General features: G+C 31.9%; 2 protein-coding genes across 2 annotated transcripts; both read left to right on the forward strand.

Moving 5' to 3' along the window:
• The first annotated feature begins 2,867 nt into the window (after nucleotides 1-2,867).
• Nucleotides 2,868-6,404, forward strand: LOC137809308 (Pentatricopeptide repeat (PPR) superfamily protein). The gene is made up of 2 exons (XM_090297561.1): nucleotides 2,868-3,123; nucleotides 3,686-6,404. Exon 2 carries the CDS (start codon nucleotides 4,075-4,077, stop codon nucleotides 5,803-5,805), a length of 1,731 nt encoding a protein of 576 aa, XP_090153687.1. The 5' UTR covers nucleotides 2,868-3,123; nucleotides 3,686-4,074; the 3' UTR covers nucleotides 5,806-6,404.
• Nucleotides 6,405-13,754: 7,350 nt separating this feature from the next.
• On the forward strand, nucleotides 13,755-16,782 carry LOC137829374 (uncharacterized). Its single transcript, XM_068636181.2, has 3 exons — nucleotides 13,755-14,948; nucleotides 15,177-15,435; nucleotides 15,955-16,782. The coding sequence occupies exons 1-3, from the start codon at nucleotides 14,038-14,040 to the stop codon at nucleotides 16,117-16,119; spliced, it is 1,335 nt and encodes a 444-aa protein (XP_068492282.2). The 5' UTR covers nucleotides 13,755-14,037; the 3' UTR covers nucleotides 16,120-16,782.
• The last annotated feature ends 2,394 nt before the right edge of the window (nucleotides 16,783-19,176 follow it).

The raw sequence follows: 19,176 nt of genomic DNA on the forward strand, positions 1-19,176 counted from the left end.
ATTGGTTTACTATTTTTTTTTACAATAAAAGAGTTTGTTGCAAATAGAAAGACTTTTATATTGTGAACTAACTAAAAAATATTTTAAGTGTGAATTTCAAAATAGGTATTAGAAAAATTGTATGTTAATGTGTGATTAGATGTTAATATAACAAATTTACCCTCCAATCCTCCTTCAAAAAAAATTTAGTTGTATCATAATGGTGGCACTCTTGCAAAAGTTACAAAATCAAATTCATAGTTATCTTGGTGTAGTCCATGCAAGAGACTATGATACAAAGCAAGCAACTCAAGTTTTTACTTTGTTTGTAAGTTTTATTTTCTTTAGAAATCATGGATTTGTATCTCCTCATCAGGATTGGGTTTCCTTTGCAAAACTCATCCATGTGATCAAAGACTTACCTCTAACTTTATTGGATACAAGAAACTCTCTCTAGGTTGTGTTTGAAGAATGATGATTAAGTTTTATTATGCTTGAAGCTCTTAATGGTTTATACTAACCCCAAATTTTCATTAGATTATAGTGAGCTTGATAGATTTTACTATTAAATTCATGATTATTGGGAGCTTTCTATATTTTTTAAATGAGTAGTGTTTTACTTAACTTGATTTTGTGAGACATAAATGTAACACCAATATGAGGTTTTTAATAATTTGAGTTGGTTGTCGAGTCATTTCCCTCTCATATTTTCTAGTTTATGAGTTGAATATGTGGGAGATTTTCGATGTTGCTCTATAATAAAGGAAAAGAGAGAATACTAAATTTTTGTAAAGGGAAGGATGAAGTGGGAGGGCCAAAGGTTGAGGCAAGGGCTAAGGGTCACGGCGATTGACGAATGGTGGATGACGAAGGTGAATAGACGAAAGACAAAAGAAAGGTAGTTGAGAGACCATGAAGTAGAAAAGGAAGAATAGAACGACAGTAGGGAAAAAAAGGTATTGGAAGGGCAAGGTAAAATACAAAGCCTTATTTTCTTCCACACTCATGTTCATTAAACACAAAAGGAGCTTTTAACCAAATTATCAAATTGGGTAACCACATCTATTACAAGTTGTGACCATTAAAATAAAGCAATGGACACCATAAAAGAACACTTTAAACTCAACCAATTACTTACCCAAGTCATCTAAGAGGGATAGAAGACACTCAAAGGTCAACAAGTTTGACTATCAAAGTGAATAGGTCATTTAACCAATTCCACAACACACTTAATCACATTGTAAAATGGTTTTAACCAAAAAAACTTTACTAACCATGTTCAATGATGTAATGAATACAAATTATCTATCAGCCAACATCCCAATCATGAACAACTCCCATAGACCATTCATTTCATAAACATTCATCCAATGCTTATTGTTTCTTGCTTATATATTTCTCTATTGTTTCTTGTGTTTTATATTTTTCAATATTATTTTTTGTTGTGTATTAGTGTAGATTATTTTAGGACACAGTTCTATTTCTATTCGATTAGTATTTTCTATTAGTATTAAATTCGTTTTAGTTAGTAATCTCGACTCAGCTAGTCCTTTATTTCATGATGAACTGTTGGTGTCAGTCTTACATTTTGTCTTTGTGGACCAAGGAGAAAGGGAGCTCGGCGACAAGAGGATTGTAACATGAGAGAAGCAAGGAGGTCAACTTTTTTCAAATATACAACATGGCTTCTGGCAATGCAATGTGGTTATATTCTCATGCCGATTTGAATGAATCATGCTTTCCACATAAGTACATTTTTGCCTGTTAGGCAAGAGTATAGCAAGTTACAAATTTTGTCCTGTTAGGGCATGTCTTTTTGTTACTATTAAATTGAAGTAGTTAATGGTGGGGAGATTTATTGAAGTTGTTGGTGTTGTATTATTTGATGAATCCACATTTAAAAAAGTCTTGAAGATTGAAGACTTAGTTTTATAAAGTGTGTGTTGTGTCTTTTTATTTGTATGACTTTCCTTTTGCAATTAGTTTAAAGTTCTTAAGAAAATTGTTTTTTTTTCTTGGTTAGAACTATTTTTTGTTAAGGATAATTTTAATAAACTAAAAGATAATTTAATTCATTAAAATATTTTTATCTGAAGTCCTAACTGTAGTGGATATTTTTATCAATTACATTGTCAAATTACTTAAAATCACAAGTGGTCTTTGAAGGATGTTTTATTATATTAAAACATGATTTTAATAAATTGAAATTTTCCTTGTTTTTATTTTTTTAAAAAAGTAAATTGGTCGTCACCATAGTTTAGTATTGAAAACTATGGAAAAATAAATAAGAAAGGAAAGTAAGCCGAATTGAGGGTTTGTTACATGTAAAGAAGGTATTAAGACTTTATAATGCTTGTTAAAAAACTATACATTTAATTAAATATGCAAAACAAATGTGATTTTTTTAGAATGTTTACCCAAAAAGAAATACAAAATGTCAAAAAGATTTTTATGTTTTAGAATATTTTTTTAACTTCCTATTTTATATATTAGTTTTATTTGTTATTATTTTTATTAAAAAATTTAAATTTTATTCACTAGGACGAAATTAGGTATTTACAAAAGATATTACAATAATCTTAATTATTTTTCTAAATAAGCGTATTTAAAAAAATGAATTCTTATTTGTATACTTTTTTTTTAAAGAAATAGGTTGGTTTGAGAGAGATTTTTTTTATCATAAATATTGTATATATTGCTTATTTTATATTATTAACTTAATAAATATATTCAATTATAAAACTTAAATCATTGATTTAAATGATAAAAATAAATAAATTTAAGAAGTAATAAAAAATTATAAAAACAAATGAATTTAAAATTTAAGTTTAAAAATATTTCTAATTAATTTAAAAATTAAATTTGAAAATAGAGAGGTTTTTTAAGTTACTAGGTTGTGTTCTCACTAAGACTAACTCACCTTAACCAATTTCACCCCTCAGAGAAGTCTAGTTCTGCTTCAGCCGCCGTACGCCCTCGGCGGCGAGACGGTTATCCTCCGCTGCTTCAGCCGCCGCGCGCCCTCGGCGGCGCGACAGTTGTCCTCCGCGAGGAGCTCCTTCCTATCCGCAACTAGAAGAGCCTCCCCAAGAGCAGAGCTTCTTTTCCTCTCCGTGACCGTGAGAGCAAGATTTTTCGTTGAAGGTACTTTATTGCAAATTAATTTTGGTGAAATTTCTATCAGTGAGTGAGATTGGCTTTATATGATCCTATCTAATGAATTCACAGTGTACATGTTGACGGATAAAACATGTTGATAGTAATTAGGTTGGGTTATTCCCCCAAAACATGTTTCAATCAGTGGCTGAGATTGATATTATGATTTTTATGTTCTAATTATTGAATTCAGATTGTACATATTCACGGATAAAGCATGTTGGAGTTATTAGGTTGAGTTTTTCACCCAAAACATGTTCCAATTTTGGTGAAATTTCTATCAGCGCCTGAGATGAATACTGTGAATTTATATTTTCCAATTTAATGAATTCAGATTGTCCATGTTCACGGATAAAGCATGTGAGAGTTATCTAAGTCATAGCAACTTAGGCATTAGAGTAGTCATTACCTTATATTCTGTTTCAGCTGATGATATTTGGAGTTTTTAGTTTGTAGTCATTGACAATTTTCATTTTAGAATGGTATTCCTAATATTTTACATTTAAGTGGGCTGGTGGGGCTGGTCTAAATTATATATTTATTTTTTCAGGTGGGCTGGGTTGGGCCAGTCCATTGAAGAGGTGGGCCAAAGTGGGCTGGGTCAAACAGGCTGGGCTGGCCTGTCTTGACAGCCCCATTCGTAACCAGTTGTTCAGAAAGGTTTTTTGTTTAGGCAGGATTTTTCAAGGGGATGTCTGCTTTGAGCAGTTCAATCCATTTCTGCAAAAATTTTCCACTTCTGGCAACTGTGAAAGATTATCATGGGAACGTTCCACCAAAGAAATTCTATTGGGAAAGATTAAGGTTGCTTTGAGGAATTATCAGGTGCATGAAGCATGGGAATCCTTTCAGGATTTTAGAAGACTTTATGGTTACCCTGAGGTTCATCTAGTGAACCAGCTCATTGTTCAATTGTCCTATTCTTCCAATCATGTTTGGATGCGAAAAGTTTGTGATTTGGTGTTGCAGATTGTTAGAGAGAAGTCAGGTTTACTTCATGCTGATACCTTAACCAAACTTGCACTCTCCCTTGCTAGGTTGCAAATGCCATCCCCTGCCTCAGTGATACTTAGGTTGATGCTTGACAAAGGGTGTGTTCCCTCCATGCATTTATTGTCCTTGGTGGTTTTTCATATTGTGAAGACAGAAATTGGAACACATCTTTCATCCAATTATCTGTTTCAAGTTTGTGATCTTTACAATTGCTTGAAAGATAAGAAGGATCACCATGCAGTCACGATCAAGCTGGACACCTTGGTCTTTAATCTTGTTCTTGATGCTTGCGTGAAGTTTAAATTGTCTTTGAAAGGCCTGAGACTGATTGAATTAATGTCGCTGACTGGGACCATGGCTGACGCACACTCGATTGTGATAATTTCACAGATTCTAGAGATGAATGGTCTGAGAGATGAAATGCAGGAATTGAAAGATCATATTGACAGAGTTTCGGCTGCTTATGTTTGTCACTATTGTCAGTTCTATGATAGTTTGCTGAGCTTGCACTTCAAATTTAATGACATTGATGCTGCAGCTAAGCTTGTTCTGGATATGACTAGCTCGCATAATTGTAATGCTAAGAAAGAATATGGGAAACACTTGCAAAATCCTTGTTTTATTGCCATTGGATCTCCTAACCTTAGGACTGCATTGAAGATACGCATTGAGCCTGAGGTAATGTGTAAGGATTATGTCCTTAAAGTTGAAAGCAGACAGGTTCTTGTCTTTTATAGGGGTGGGAAACTAGTTCTTAGTAATAAAGCTTTGGCTAAGTTCATCAGTGGTTACAAGAGAGATGGGAGGACTGGTGAACTTTCAAAACTTTTACTTAGTATTCAAGGGGAATTATGTTCAGTGGCAGGCTCCAGTTTGTGTTTTGATGTGATCAGTTCTTGTATTCAATTAGGATGGCTTGAGTGTGCTCATGACATTTTGGATGATATAGAGGCTACTGGTTCTCCAATGGGTCAGGATATGTATCTATTACTTGTGTCAGCATACCAGAAGCGGGGAATGAAAAGAGAAGCAAAGGCACTACTGAAACAAATGAAAAAGGTTGGTCTGTTGGACAAAGGGTTATCTGATGATGCTATGGACAAACACAACCTCTGTGAAAAAACATTAAATTCACTTGGTAAAACAGATTTGGCTATTGCCTTAGCTCAAACATTGAAAGATGAAGAAGATCAGACAGTTTTTCATTTGGTGTATAACTTCAATTCTTCCATTTTCTTTTTCTGCAAGGCCAGAATGATAGAGGATGCATTGAAGGCATATAGAAGAATGGTTAGCATGAAAGTTCAGCCCACAAGTCAAACTTTTGCCTTTTTGATGTGTGGATATTCTTCTCTTGGTATGTATCGTGAGATCACAATCTTGTGGGGAGACATTAAGAGATTTATGAAGAGTGACAATTTAGTGGGAGATAGAGATCTCTATGAGTTACTATTGCTAAACTTTCTTCAAGGTGGTTACTTTGAGAGAGTGATGGAGGTCATTAGTCATATGAGAGACCGTAACATGTATGCTGACAAGTGGATTTACAAAAGTGAGTTCCTTAGACTTCATAAGAATCTTTATAGGGGTTTAAAAGCATCAAATACAACAACAGAAGCACAAAGCAAACGACTTGAGCATGTTCAGGAGTTTAGGAAATGGGTGGGTATTGATTAAAGGTCTCTGATATATATGTACCTCCATGTTTTCCTGCAACACTCCTGTTAAGTAGGCCGCCATAGGTGTCAAATTGTTCCAAATCCCTAAATCTAGTGTTGTGCCAATGAATCCTTAAACATGTCAGAGTTCGGACCGGTCCAATTAGATGCACCATACTATCGAAGCAGCATAGGTTGTTCATTGCCACAAAATGGTTAGTTTGTTTATTCTGCCAAAGCCATGAAGGCTAATAATGAAAAATTGATCTAGGGACATACGCCACACCCAAATTGCCCTGAATGAGGAATTTCATAAACCAATTTGGCTGAACAATTTTGTGGTTCGAAAATTAGTTCAGTGGTAATAGTTGGAAGAGTGGGGGGATTATGACTTAGATGGTTAAAAGGGAGATTCAGATGGTTTTTCTTATTATGTATATAAACTATGTTGAAACTGATGATTCATGTATCAATTGAGTTGCAAGTAATTATATTTTGAAGCTTATTTTTCTTTAGATAACGGGGTAGGTAGAGTATCTTTTGTAAATCAACTGAGAACTTCAGTTCTGATTCAACATCTGTTGCATAATTTTAGCCACATATCACCATTTGGAATCACTTCATGTACTTTCTTCTGCGTTGGATTTGAACCACATAATAGTGAATTAGCTTACATGGAGTGATATTATATGCAGTAACTCCATTTGTGCTTTTTATGATGGTAACTATTTGCATATGTTCAATAGTTATGGTGTTCCCATGTTGTATTCAAAACAATGAAGCAATCCAATGTTTTTTGGTGTAAACATACGTATTTATAGCATCCTTTCAGTTGACACCTTTCGCTTATCAATTGCCAAAGGGCAAAGTTCTTTCAATTACCACGATTCAAAATTAATAACTTAAATAATAAAAATCATAACTTCAAATATAAACGACAAAATATTCTAAAAAAAATAATACTAACATAAATATAAAAATTTAATTAATTATTATTATTAATATATTAACATATTACTATATTAACATCAATTTATATCATTGATATATATACATTGATTCAATATATATATATATATATATATATATTAAAATATTATATATTATATATCTATATTAACATGCTAATATAAAAAGTATTCATATAAACACATTAATATTAGTAAATTTATATATGTACATATTAATACTAATAATACATATTAATATTCATGCTTTTATATAAATAGGTATTTTAAATGAACTAATATATGTTAACGTTATCATTAAATCATGCAGCAGATATCCAAAATATCTTCACACCAATATGAAATAAAGAGCAGATAAAGACTCTACTTTGGGTATTGAAAAGATGAAGTCAGAAAACTTATGGGAAATGATAAAAAGAACAGTAAACCATAATAAACCTTATCTAAACATAAAAAAAATGTCATGGAGTTATAATGATCTAAAATTTAATTACCAACAAATAAGACATTTTTAATTAAAAATTTGCCTACCCTAGAAAATAAAAGTAAATTGAATACTAATAACAACATTTTGTAGTTATCCTGAAGATAGGAATCTCTTCAGGTACTCAACATAATTGTCAAATAAAGTGCACTCAATTTGGAAGTTATTGTAAAAAAAATGTGGTTAAACAACAATAAAAAAACATCACTTATTTAAGAAAAGAATGTGTTATCCATAAGCTTCAATGGAGATAACATTCAACTTAGTTGTTTTTTCGGTTCTTTGAAGCTCTCTTTTAATGTCTACACCTATGAGAACTCCAATAACATCTGCATAAATAAATGATTTTAGCACATAATAATTGAGCTTAAAGCATAATATTTGAGCTTACCAACTAAGTAATAAGTATCAAACTCATGTATAATGACCACAGACAATGGGGTGTAATAGTGAGGCGTTGAACCTGAAACCAAATCATTATCTTGAGACATTACCTTAGTGTCAAACTGAAAATTAATTTTGTAAGGATGTCAGGTTGTTCTATAACATCACATCTTATGGCAACACTAAAAAATTGAAAGGAATACACCTTATCCTCAACAATCTCGTTCTGAAATTTATAAATAAGTGTCCTCCTAACTGATACATGAATTGTACACCCTATTAAAGTATGAAAAGCTATATAATATTATTGAAATACTTTACCAATAATATTATAAAACAAACGAATAATGAAACTTTATCTGCTTATCTTGAATCAGCAACTCCATGGAAAATGGAAATTTTGGTTTGTTGAAGTCGACCATAAACCACAACTGAATCACCCTTGTTATGACCATCTAATTTTCTTTTTAAGGATTCACTTCCTTGATAGAATGAGTATGTTTGTGCAAGGGCGACATTATCACTTGGAGTTTTCAAAAAAACAAAATCAAATGTCAAAAGGCAAAATGAGATGACCGAATGACTTAATACAAAAGCAAATAAGTAACCACATATATATATATATAATATACTGAAAAATAAGTATAAATTAATAAATATATATCTTCACCATTTCAAAATTCAAAAGTACCCGCCAATACAACCATAACTTAAACAAAAGTGCTAGAAAAAAAACTTTAAGAAAACTATCCAATAAATATTTAAAACATGTATTAGGAAAAGCTTGTAACATATCTTCTGTATACGACATGTGGACAGTTGAAAAACTTGTGAAATGTTACATTATGATATTAGGGTTTCACTCGCAACCAACATCATGTCCTCGACCTAGATCATCACATGAAAAATTTAAAAAACTTAATCGAAGGTAAAATATAATCATACAAAAATGAGTTAAAAATCCTAATACAAAATCTTATGCCAACAAAATATAAAATAAGTAAGTTAATCACTTCGAAATACGTTCAAAAACATGATTAAGCTACTGTAAATTATGTCCAGAACCCAAAAACAAAAGTTAATGAGAATGGAAAAGGGTTAAAAACCTTAAAAAGCTCGGATGCCACCAAAACATGTTCATACGCCAAACTTAATCAAAGTTCAAAGATAATCATACAAAAATGAAGTTAAAAATCGTAATACAAAATATGATGTCAACAAAACATAAAATAAGTAAAGTTAATCACTTCGAAATAAGGTTAAAAACTAGATTAAGCTCTTGCAAAAATATGTCCAAACCCAAAAAAACTCAATAAATGAAAGTTAATGAGACCGAAAAGGGGTTAAAACCCCTAAAAATCTCAGGTGCGATCAAAACATTTCCATATGTCAATCAGGAAAGATCTTATTGCGAATATGGAAGAAAAACATAGAAACATTGACCAAAGACCGGCATAGAAGAAAAAACCTAGAAACTTTTATGTATCACACTTTAGGTAAAAGACGTTGCAGAAGATGCAATGTTCCTTTGCTAAGAATACAAAAATAAGGAAAAGATCTTTTCTCGACGTGGTTGAAGATACAATGGAGCCATTTTTAGCAAAAACCTTAGAATAGATATAGGGTAAAACCTAAGAGAGTGATGGCTTTGAGAGAAGAAATGTGAAGCAACGAAAGGCAGAAAGTGAGGGTGAGAGTGATATGATTCCAATAACAAGATAGAGATATGATATGAACATGTTATGGATTCAACAAGAGTTGGAATATGATTAGGCGCCTTTAGAATTGGATCAAGATTCTTTACCCATTCAAGAACTTAATCAAGAACACAAGAACCAAGTCAAACTCACATAGAAACCCATTTTGAACAATAAACCCATGGATAGAAACTCAAGAACACAACATATAACAATTATACCCATGGAGGACGTGACCAAAACAGCAAGAACAACCAATTTGCACCGATTAAAATTGAATATAAGTGCAGCAAATGAAAGAGGACATCATAAGGAAGAGATTGCACCGATTGGAAGTGAAAACAAACAAGTAGAACAAAAATGGGTAGTTTGAAATGAAGGGAAAATGGACTTATGTGGATGAAGCTCTTGGAATGTGCATGCCAGTTGAAGGATGGTTGGCTTCAAGATGAGTGTTGTTGCCGCCACTTGAGAGCCCAAGAATTCACTCAAGATAAGACTAGAAGAGAAGAAGACACTAGTCTCTCTCACTCACTCACCAAATTGGTAGAGGTTCTTTACTCTCAAAAATCAATCTTATCATTTCAAAGACCTGAGCACCCCTTTTATAATAGAGAGGGCTGGTCACAAAGTACATGAGAAGCTTACAAGAGAAGCTTTTGAAATGTCACCTTCTAACTCCTTTTATTCTAGCACCTAAAGGAGTGTGAAGAGACAACCTTCTAGATTTTTCCTAAAACTAGCGCCTAAAGTGCTATACAATGGAGGTGTCTTTAAGGTTTCACTCTTTAGCACATTCTAAAGCTATTCTATATTATTTACAAATTTATACAAAAGAAACTATAAAGAGAGATATTAATTGGAGCCCATTCTTTGAATGCTTGTAGTCTTCTTGTTGGTTTTAGGCTTGGTCCTCTCTTTATTTAATTCTTCTTTAATTTTTTAGAAGACTAGAACGAAGAACTTTAAATGCTTGGGTGGATGGTCTCTTCCTCCATTAGTGAAATCCTCTCTTACTTGATCTTCATCATGCTCCTCGAGTTGGAGAGAATTCGTCCACGAATTCTGCATCCCTGCAGATAACAAAGTCAGTTTACTATCACAATTAACAGTTGAATAAGAGAAAGGCAAACATGACTTAGAATTTGTAAGCAGTGGGAGTTCAGAAAATGAGGTTATAGATAGACCAAGTTGAAAAAAATTGTTTGGGAATGATGATATTTGTTGGAAAAAGTCCTCTTAAATGGTGAAAACCATTAGGAGGTATGAAAAAATCACCCCTAACATTTTTTAACCAAGATGGTGGTGAAGTAAGAACCTTTGGTAAGAGTAAGTGAAAAGTGAGTGATGGTGAGAAAGAAAGAAACATGACACAACAAAAGGCAAAGACTTGACCTTCTCACATTGTGTCACATGTCAATCGTAGAGAGAGTCACGTGTCAACCGTAGAATGAACCACGTCATGCGTTTTTTTCTACTGTTGGTAAAAAAAAAAAAAATATTTTACGTGGAATTTTTCTGTGCTGACACATGGCCAAAGTTACATTTTTAAAATTAGGTTGTTGGTTAAACTTTACTATTATTAAAGTGAATGTAATACACCATAGCTATTGTCATAAGCCAAAACCCGTTATCTCGTTCTAAATACAAATTGTTTTTCCAATGGAATTTTTTTTTGAATAAAATGAATTTTGGATGCCATAATTCGTTTTCTACTTTTACTTCAAAATATGTGTTAAATATGTCAAAGTTTGCAGTGTATTTCAAATCAGATTAAATAGACAATTTCAGATTGACTATAACGATAAAACCCAAAAACAATAAGTATTTTTCACTCTAAAATCAGGTCAAAAGTAGAAAAAGACACAGAAGGTTGCTTCCATGTTAAATAACTAGATTAATCAAAGTCAACCTTCAAATAGAGATTATGAAAAAAAAAATGGAATGAAAAGCATTTTTTGTGTGTAAGCTAAGCAATGAAATTACAAGGTTTCACATCGACAAATTTAAAAGGGTATGGCGTCATTGTCAAATGACCTCGTTTTGTTTAAGGTAGCATTACTGTAATTCACATTTGGAGATCAAACAAAAAGCATAATCAAACAAACATTATGGAAAAAAAATATATTTAAATGGGTAATTGGTTTTAGAATTATATAATTCAAAAGAGTAGATTTTTTTGTATTCTATATCATTTCAAATATACATAAATATATGTGTTAAATTATTTTTGGATAAATTTATTCTTAGTTAAAAAAAAAATTAAAGGGAGAAGGTTTTTATTAAGATGTATAGGGATGATAAATAAACTTATTTTACTAGGTATCATAAGTACTCATATTCTTATCATAAATACTCTTTTTTATTTTAAATTACTAAAAATATCTTTAATTTAGTAGATAACTTAAAAATTGATATTAACTTTTCTTTATTTTTTAATTTTGTAATGAGATTTTAATGAGTCAAATTTTGATACATTCTCGTCTAAATTCTTTTCCTCTAATTTTTGAACGCTTTATTTAATATGGTTTTTTAAAAAAATATTTTAATTCCTTTTAAAAACATTGATTAACAAAAATGTACAATTGCGTGTGGATTACGAATTTTAATGACTTTGAATTGCTAAAAATTTAAATTTCCCATATTTTAAATTACTTTGTGTATGTGTAGATAAATCAATTTAAACTTCTTATACATCAAATTATTTTATTTAGAATGGGTAATTTAAATAATATTATCTTGAAAATATAATCATATATTTAAAATTAATTTTTTAATAAATATTAGCTAATCATTTAGTGTGATAGAATAAACACAATGAGAGGGTTTAAAAATTTCAACCTTCTACTTCTTTTGTAAAATTTAAGATTCTACAATTTAAATAATCAAAATACTCTTAAAATGTTAATGCATTAATCTAAATGATGTATTTCTATAAAACATTTAAATTTTTTAAAAAACAAATTACTCTCTAAAAATTTCTTTATCCAAACAAAACATAAATGTTATTAAAATGACTTATCAACATGTTCTATGTTCTATGAAAACAACTTAAAAATATAGTAAGATTTATTAAATAATTCATTTATTAAATGGTTTGTATGAAGAAGTCATGATTCTTGAATATTTGTGTGTTGAATATATGGTAAGATAAGTAGGATATGCTTATATTCAAAAGAGTTGACCAACAACTTCACAATATAAAAAAAAAAACACTAAAAATTATGATAAGATTGAAATTTCATTCACATGAATTTTTTTTATATGTAGCTGGTTCACTAACACACGAAACTCAGATAATAGTTTCATATTTTACTCATTAATAAATACAAAAGGAAGACGTAATTAACAAATAAACAATACTTATATTGGGGTGGGGTGGACATAGAAATCTACATCTATAAAATATAACTATGCAAATATTCTTATAAATATTTTTGTAATATTTTATATTAAGATAAATAATACTTCTAGTTAATTAGTTTTATTTTTTTTACTTATTTTACAATATTAAATTATGTTGGTATCTTATAATTGATCCTTGACTGAAATAGATCATAAAACAATTTCGTTTATGGTATTAAAAGATTGAGGAACATGTCTCTGAAAAAAATCTTTTTATGATCTCAAATAAGTCCATGGTGGCTGGTATAATTTATATTCTCTTATAAAAAAAATTATATTAGACTAATTAATATCTTTAATTAATTAACTTGATTGTCTTATAAATTTTATAATCTTGAAAGCGATACTTTTATATAAATGAAATACACTCACAGAAATATTTCGAAGTTCAAATAATTGGATTAAAACTATATTCAAGTATTCTATTAAAATGAGAATTATTGATAAGAGTTGTTGAAGAATAAAAATATTATCTTCAAGAAAATTTATTAAGAAATTGACTTAAAACCTAAAATTTAGAAAATCGATCAATAAAGTGAAGTTTGTAATCACTTATATACTATAAAATGTTTCATTTATAGTAGATTTGAGATCTCCAACACCCCTCTCACTTTGAGACTATCAATTTATACGTGAAACTATATATTTATCGTTATTTATGAGTGGTCCGACAACCCAGGTAATCCGATAAATCCAACAAATTTTTGTTAGGGTAAACTCTAAATAATTCTGATACTATATTAAAAAGTGAACTTTAAGTCCAATTCAACCTTATAAAATCGATATATAAGATGAAGTTTACACTCACTTATATATCATGAAATATTATAATCTCTAATCGATATGTAATATCTAACAAAATTATTTATTTGTGTAATTTCTTATAAAAACAACTATTTTTTTAATTTATAATTAAATAACATGTATATACATGAAATTTATACTAGAATAAAAAATTTATTTATACAATAAAAAACAATTTGCCCTAAAAGAAATAGATATTATATTTTAAGTTGCAATTAGAAAATTCACAACAAGGTCTCTTTTATTTCACAAGCACACCTTTGAAAATCCCTCTTTTGCTCACATCCCATTGGCTCTGCCTTTCACATTCAACTCCAAAACAAACACAGACTGCACTTTCCCTCTTCTGTTTCCTCTTCTTCCAACAAGATCAACCAAAACCAGAATCAACAGCAGAATCCAATTTCACAGTAACAAAACACAATCATTAATACTCTTCTTCCACACATACACACATATTCACACACCAAGCAACACAGCACTGTCTCTGTCACTTCCTCTGTGTTTTGATGCATAACCACCACATCGGAGAAGACAACTCTCACCTCTCTTCTGAGGATGCCACTTCAACCCCAACTCACCAAAACCCATCCCAAACCCATTTCTCAATTCAGGTTTCACCTTCCTCTCCCCATCCACTGCCACCAAACTCACCAAAAACTCCCTTTTACCATGAACGCTTCTCCGACAACCCATCTCAAACCTCGCCCCGCAAGAGAATACCCCTCATCACCCTCCCTTGCCGTCACTTTCCGACACCCTTTGGCGCAAAGTTTCCAACTTCGAAGCTTCTCCCTCGCTTCCGTTTCCTCATCTTACTCCCCCTTCCCTCCCTCTACTTTCTCTTTTCAAACCCTGCCCCTTTCGATTTCTTCTGCGTGATTGCTTTCTCAGCAGCTCTGTTGATTTCCCTCAATCTGGCACTGTTGCTGTTCACTAGATTGTTCCCCGCCAAATTCTCGTCATCGTCTTCTTCTTCTTCCTCCCCTTCTGCTCACCCTGTGGTGTGGTCTATTGGGTCGAACCCTAAGCAAGTGAAGAGCACGAGTTGGGGGTGTTGGGTGCAAGTTTACAGCAATGGGGATGTCTACGAGGGTGAATTTCAGGAGGGGAAGTGTTGGGGGAGTGGGGTTTATCACTATCACATGAGTGGGAGGTATGAGGGTGATTGGGTTGATGGGAAGTATGATGGGTATGGTGTTGAGACATGGGCAAGGGGGAGCAGGTATAGAGGGCAGTATAGGAAGGGTTTGAGGCATGGAATGGGGATCTACAGGTTCTACAGTGGTGATGTGTATGGTGGTGAGTGGTCTAATGGGCAGTGTCATGGGTTTGGAGTCCACACTTGCAGTGATGGGAGTCGCTATGTTGGGGAGTTCAAATGGGGTGTCAAACATGGACATGCACAGTACCATTTCAGGTATGTTTTTCTCAATAATTGGAACCCTGTAATGAATTTGATCCACTCTTCCTTTTAACATGCATCAAAGAACAGTCTCTTTTGAAGGTGGTGCAATGCAAGGCTGTTATTTTCATTAATGCTGTGGTCTCTTTGGTTCTCTACATATATCGAATGCATTGCTCAACAAATAAGAAAAGTATCTTTTAAATGTGTCATTATTACAGTCTCATTTTATGTGTACTGCAGAAATGGGGACGTGTACGCTGGTGAATATTTTGCAGACAAGATGCATGGTTTTGGAGTGTATCAATTTCAGAATGGCCATCAGTATGAGGGGGCATGGCATAAAGGAAGAAGACAAGGACTGGGAATTTACACTTTCAGAAACGGGGAAACACAATGTGGTCATTGGCAGAATGGGATTCTTGATGATCCTAAGAGACATAATAGTCCTAATGGTTCTCCATGTGATGTGGACTATGCCAAGGTTTCCAATGCAGTACAGGTAATGTTATATTTTGCAGTTATGATGGGTTAATGTGTGTGTAGTAACTTATACCAAGAACACAGTAGATTGCAAAAGAAAGGGAATCAGGGATGAGTTATTCTTTTATTAGGAAAAGGGTAAACCAAAAACAATGATATACATATAATTAAACCCCCTTTCTAATGTGTAAGCATAGACACAAGGTATGAAAAAGCAAATTCACTTGATTGAATACTTTAAATTACTAAAAGAAAGAGTAAACATTGGATGACTTTTTGTATTTTCTATATATAAATACTTATATTCTTGGCTCCATGCTCACATTAGAAAACCTGTTCAACCTCATGTTGTTTTGCTTCTCATAATATAGTTGCTTTCCTTGTTTCTTCCTGGTTGTTATTATGAAGATGATCAAATAACAACATCAGGAAGAAATCTAAATTTTCCCCAACTGCATCAACTTGGCTTTCTGCTTAAGCTGTGTGAGCAGTCTGTTGGACCTTAAACCTTGGTATTTACTTCTCTAGTTCTGTGCAGGAAGCACATTCTGCTGCTGAGAAAGCTTACAACATGGCAAAGGTGGAGGACAGGATGAATAAAGTAGTGGCAGCAGCTAATAAAGCAGCCAACACAGCCAGAGTTGCAGCTGTTAAAGCTGAGCAAAATAGGATGCACCATAACTATAATAATAATGGTAAATGATAATAACCATTTCCTCAATCTTGTGATGATAGAAAGCTTCAGTGTCATCCTCCATCATAGGTTTTGCAAACAGAACATTATTGGATATGAGAAAGCAAAGGAAGCAGAATTAATTCAGGGAGGGATAATCATAAACATGTGCAAATAATGAGATCTTCTCTCAAACTTGATTACTAAGTTGTGTACATTTTCTTCCCTTCCCCAATGGAGAGATGTTTCCATTTCTTGTATAGTGGTACAGGTGCAAGGTGTGCCTGCTTGGAACCACTCATTGTGGAGCAAGTAGGGTCCTCACTTTTGGTGTCTGGTTTTATGTGTATCAGAAGAAGAAGAAGAAAAGAATAGAATATAGAGTTTCAGTGTGTAAGGCAAAAGTGCCAAAAAGATGTAGAGTAGGACTTACATGTTGGCTTCTTCTTGCCATAAACATGTTAGTGTATGTATCCATGTCACCAACTAATGTTGTATGTGTTTTGTGAAGAGTTAAAGCTTTAGAAAACTGAATTTGGTTATCATGCATCAAACAACCATGTATTATTTTATAGCTTAAAATAGTAAAGTATAGTGAAGTTCTCCTATATGAAAGAATTGTATCTTGTAGAATGAAGGTGACATCACAACAATTTCTACAGGAATGGACTAAATGTTTTAGCTTTTATAAATATGTTTAAATTTGGTTTTAGATGTAAGAAAATTGTTACTCTTCAAAATTAAAGTAAAGAATAGAAATGGTCTTTACTTTATAATTTTTTTTTTTATAAAAAACTTTCATTTTAGGTATCACTATACTACTTGACATCTCAAGCAAGACTGACATCTCAAGTAACAACAATCATTTGTCATCACATAAGAAAAGTATTATTGAAAAAAAAGAAAATACAATAATATGGGAGATTAAACCAAAATCTATATGTTAACTAAAACGATACATAGGATGAGTTATTATGATAAGACGTGAATGATGTAAACTAATGGGATATTAATCTACAAGATTTGTTTACAAATCTTGAAGGTTTAAAAGTTTGATAGCAAAGTTGAATAAAAAAATGTGAAAGTTTTAAAATAATTTTTACTATTTGTTTCTATTTTTTCAATGACTAAATATATTTATCTTTTTTAATCATAGGATGGTGAATTTGAGGCTTTATAGTAATTGAATTTTCCTTTATGATTGTAGTTATAGTTAAACTTCGTCAATTCTATAATTAATCTATTATCATGAATTTCAATATTTCAAATTTAATGCTTATAAGCAAACTGGACAATATTTTTATTACTACCTATGTTCATGAGATGTTGTTCGAAGTGAACAACTTTTGAATTGTACAATATTTGGAAAATAAATTTTCTTTAATATCTCACATTTAAGAAGTTTGGTCATTTTTATTTTTTAATTTATTTTAAAAAATAAATTCTCACCAAGACTCATAGTTCTTGAGGAACCATACAAATCAATGTGTAGCACTTCAATGAGTTTTGAAGTGGAAACCATGTTTTTCAGTTTAAAAGAATGCTTAGTTTGTTTTCCCTTTTGACAAGCATCACACACACATGATCCTTCTCAAACCTGAGCTTGGATAAACCTTCAACAAGATCATTAGAAATAAGTTTGTTCAAGTGATGCATATGCATATGAGCAATTCTTCTATGCCAAAACCATGATTCCTCATGTTTGGTTAAAAGACAACCTATGAATGTAGAATGTGAAATATCAAGTAGATAGACATTATTAATTCTTTTACCAAACAACAACACTTCCTTTGAATTTGGTAGGCGAATCTCACAGGAGTTGGTTTTGAATGTGACTTGATATCCTCTATCACAAAGCTAACTTATGTTGAGAAGATTGTGCTTGAGTCCTTCCACATAAAATACATCATGAATCAGAAAATTGTTCTCATTACCAATAGTACTTTTTCCAAGTATTTTTCCTTCCACATGGCCTTCTTGCATGAGATTGATGTTGACAAACTTATACAAATCTCTCGTCATATGTTTGAAGCAATGATTGTCCAAGTACCACAAATGCTTTGTTTTTCATCAATAAGTCTTGCAATCAACAAAATCAAGTGGCAAGGTTTGGTCCCCTAACAAATTTGGGTCCATAAAGGTTATTTTTGTTGTTAGGAACCTTAAGATTCTTAGGAACCCACTTTAAAATGCCTTTGGGAACTAAAACTTTTTGAATTTTACAAAAGCTGATAGAATGACCCTTTCTCATACAGTAGAAACAAGAAACAACTGGTTGTTTCGACTTTTCAATCAGTTGTTTTTCTATAATGGTTGAAAAAGATTTTGAAAAGCCACTGTTCTTACTTTGTGGATTAAAACCAATACCAGATTTTCCGAAAACGCAATTTTGAGATGATAAGACATTCTCAAAGTTGGATTTTTCTTTTGAAATTTTATCTACAGTTTTCACAATATAAAGAACCTTCTTTTGAAGAGATTCACATTTTTTGCAAGAACTAGATTCACACTTGCTAGAAGAATTTTGATAAATCATTTCTAAGTTTTCAAAATCAGTTTTTGTATTGTTTAATTCTTATTCCAAGACCTTGACTCTATTTTTCAACCAGTTGTTTTTACTTTTCAACCAATTGTTTGAAAGGGTTAATCTATGGGCTTCTTCACGAGTCTCTTTAAAAGCCTCAAGAAGTTTATAATAACTATCACATTTAGTAAAGGAGGGTGTACTTACACTGTTTAATGTAGAATCTTCTTTTGCCATCAGACATATGTTGATTTTGGAAGCTGCAGAGGATGATCCAGAAGAGAACTTGTCATTGTCCAACCAAACATTTCTTGAATCTTTATGAGTTCTTTCAAGAGTGTCTCACATATCCTTAGTTGAAACACACTTTGAAACTCTAAGGAGCTCATTAGAATCAAGAGCAAATACAATAATATTTTTAGCAACACAATCAAGATGATCTTTTTCAATTTTATTCTTGGTCCATTGAGACAAAGATTTTCCAGAAACAACATTAGTATTTTCAAGCATAGGTATGAAAAAGTTGTCTGTGATAGCATCCCCAGATTTTCTTGTCTATGGAT

The sequence above is a fragment of the Phaseolus vulgaris genome, chromosome 11 (genome assembly GCF_051622355.1).
Source record: "Phaseolus vulgaris cultivar YP4 chromosome 11, ASM5162235v1, whole genome shotgun sequence".
NCBI lineage: Eukaryota > Viridiplantae > Streptophyta > Magnoliopsida > Fabales > Fabaceae > Phaseolus > Phaseolus vulgaris.

Excerpts from the sequence above, each read along its gene's own strand:
- LOC137809308 (XM_090297561.1), top strand. The coding sequence starts at position 4,075 with ATGCGAAAAGTTTGTGATTTGGTGTTGCAGATTGTTAGAGAGAAGTCA.
- LOC137829374 (XM_068636181.2), top strand. The coding sequence starts at position 14,038 with ATGCATAACCACCACATCGGAGAAGACAACTCTCACCTCTCTTCTGAG. Across the intron at positions 14,949-15,176 it reads CATGCACAGTACCATTTCAG|AAATGGGGACGTGTACGCTG; the intron begins GTATGTTTTTCT and ends TGTGTACTGCAG. Across the intron at positions 15,436-15,954 it reads AGGTTTCCAATGCAGTACAG|GAAGCACATTCTGCTGCTGA; the intron begins GTAATGTTATAT and ends AGTTCTGTGCAG.